Here is a 2,500-nt window from a genome sequence, read left to right on the forward strand (position 1 = left end):
AGGACCATGTTCTACTTACTGAACTACAGAGGACCATGTTCTACTAACTACAGAGGACCATGTTCTACTAACTACAGAGGACCATGTTCTACCAACTACAGAGGACCATGTTCTACTAACTGAACTACAGAGGACCATGTTCTACTAACTGAACTACAGAGGACCATGTTCTACTAACTACAGAGGACCATGTTCTACTAACTGAACTACAGAGGACCATGTTCTACTAACTGAACTACAGAGGACCATGTTCTACTAACTACAGAGGACCATGTTCTACTAACTGAACTACAGAGGACCATGTTCTACTGACTACAGAGGACCATGTTCTACTAACTACAGAGGACCATGTTCTACTAACTGAACTACAGAGGACCATGTTCTACTAACTGAACTACAGAGGACCATGTTCTACTAACTGAACTACAGAGGACCATGTTCTACTAACTACAGAGGACCATGTTCTACTAACTGACCTACAGAGGACCATGTTCTACTAACTACAGAGGACCATGTTCTATTAACTGAACTACAGAGGACCATGTCCTACTAACTGACCTACAGAGGACCATGTTCTACTAACTACAGAGGACCATGTTCTATTAACTGAGCTACAGAGGACCATGTTCTACTAACTGAACTACAGAGGACCGTGTTCTACTAACTGAACTACAGAGGACCACAGGTGTAAGTGTCTTATTATTGATATGTGTTTCTGATTGGCTGTCCATCCCAGGTAAGGGAGGAGCTGAGTCGTAAGGCGGAGCGTCGGACCACCTGGGTGCTGTGGGGGGGCGTGGCCTACATGGCAACACAGTTTGGGATCCTGGCGCGTCTCACCTGGTGGGAGTACTCCTGGGACATCATGGAGCCTGTCACCTACTTCATTACCTACGCTACCGCCATGGCTATGTACTCCTACTACGTACTCACACGCCAGGTAACACACACACACACATACACACACACACACACACACACACTGTTACAGACACACACACACTGTAACACATATACACACACACACACACTGTTACACACACACACACACACTGTAACACACACACACACTGTAACACATATACACACACACACTCTGTAACACACAGGCAAGAGGCCAGGCAAGAGGCCAGGCAAGAGGCCAGGCAAGAGGCCAGGCAAGAGGCCAGGTAAGAGGCCAGGCAAGAGGCCAGACCAGGTATGAGGCTAGGTAAGAGGCCAGGTAAGAGTCCAGACCAGGTATGAGGCCAGGCAAGAAGCCAGGCAAGAGGCCAGGTTAGAGGCCAGGTAAGAGGCAAGGCAGGAGGCCAGGTAAGAGGCCAGGTAAGAGGCCAGGTAAGAGGCCAGGTAAGAGGCCAGGTAAGAGGCTAGTCCGGTCAGGTAAGAGGTCATGGACTAGTGTCTGTCATTTGTAGTTGTGTATAGTGGTTCTCTAAGGTTTGTATGTAGGAGGGTTGAGTAAGGATTCCAGTTTATCTAACAGCCTGTTCTCCCCTCCCTCCCTCGCCTCCCTCCCTCCCTCCCTCGCCTCCCCTCCTTCCCTCGCCTCCCCTCCCTCCCTCGCCTCCCCTCCCTCGCCTCCCCTCCTTCCTGTAGGAGTACATCTACCCAGACGCCAGGGACAGACAGTACCTGCTGTTCTTCCACAAGGGGGTGAAGAGACAACGCTTTGACCTCCACAAGTACAACCTGCTGAAGGACTCTATCGCTGAGGTAGGCACTAACCCATCCACAAGTACAACCTGCTGAGGTAGACACTAACCCATCCACAAGTACAACCTGCTGAGGTAGACACTAACCCATCCACAAGTACAACCTGCTGAGGTAGACACTAACCCATCCACAAGTACAACCTGCTGAGGTAGGCACTAACCCATCCACAAGTACAACCTGCTGAGGTAGACACTAACCCATCCACAAGTACAACCTGCTGAAGGACTCTATCTCTGAGGTAGACACTAACCCATCCACAAGTACAACCTGCTGAAGGACTCTATCTCTGAGGTAGACACTAACCCATCCACAAGTACAACCTGCTGAAGGACTCTATCTCTGAGGTAGACACTAACCCATCCACAAGTACAACCTGCTGAAGGACTCTATCTCTGAGGTAGACACTAACCCATCCACAAGTACAACCTGCTGAAGGACTCAGTCTCTGAGGTAGACACTAACCCATCCACAAGTACAACCTGCTCAAGGACTCTATCTCTGAGGTAGACACTAACCCATCCACAAGTACAACCTGCTGAAGGACTCAGTCTCTGAGGTAGACACTAACCCATCCACAAGTACAACCTGCTGAAGGACTCTATCTCTGAGGTAGACACTAACCCATCCACAAGTACAACCTGCTGAAGGACTCAGTCTCTGAGGTAGACACTAACCCATCCACAAGTACAACCTGCTGAAGGACTCAGTCTCTGAGGTAGACACTAACCCATCCACAAGTACAACCTGCTGAAGGACTCTATCTCTGAGGTAGACACTAACCCATCCA

The 2,500-nt window shown here is 49.4% G+C and overlaps 1 protein-coding gene across 1 annotated transcript in view; it reads left to right on the forward strand.

Moving 5' to 3' along the window:
- LOC116360858 (calcium uniporter protein, mitochondrial-like) overlaps positions 1–2,500 on the forward strand; it is a gene marked incomplete at its 5' end in the record, with an annotated part of 22,625 nt that overhangs the window by 16,875 nt on the left and 3,250 nt on the right. Inside the window, 2 exons of the mRNA XM_031815828.1 lie at positions 737–940; positions 1,597–1,713. Coding sequence (XP_031671688.1) covers positions 737–940; positions 1,597–1,713 — 321 coding nt within the window. The remainder of the gene's footprint in view (positions 1–736; positions 941–1,596; positions 1,714–2,500) is intronic.

This window comes from Oncorhynchus kisutch, unplaced genomic scaffold (genome assembly GCF_002021735.2).
Source record: "Oncorhynchus kisutch isolate 150728-3 unplaced genomic scaffold, Okis_V2 scaffold644, whole genome shotgun sequence".
NCBI lineage: Eukaryota > Metazoa > Chordata > Actinopteri > Salmoniformes > Salmonidae > Oncorhynchus > Oncorhynchus kisutch.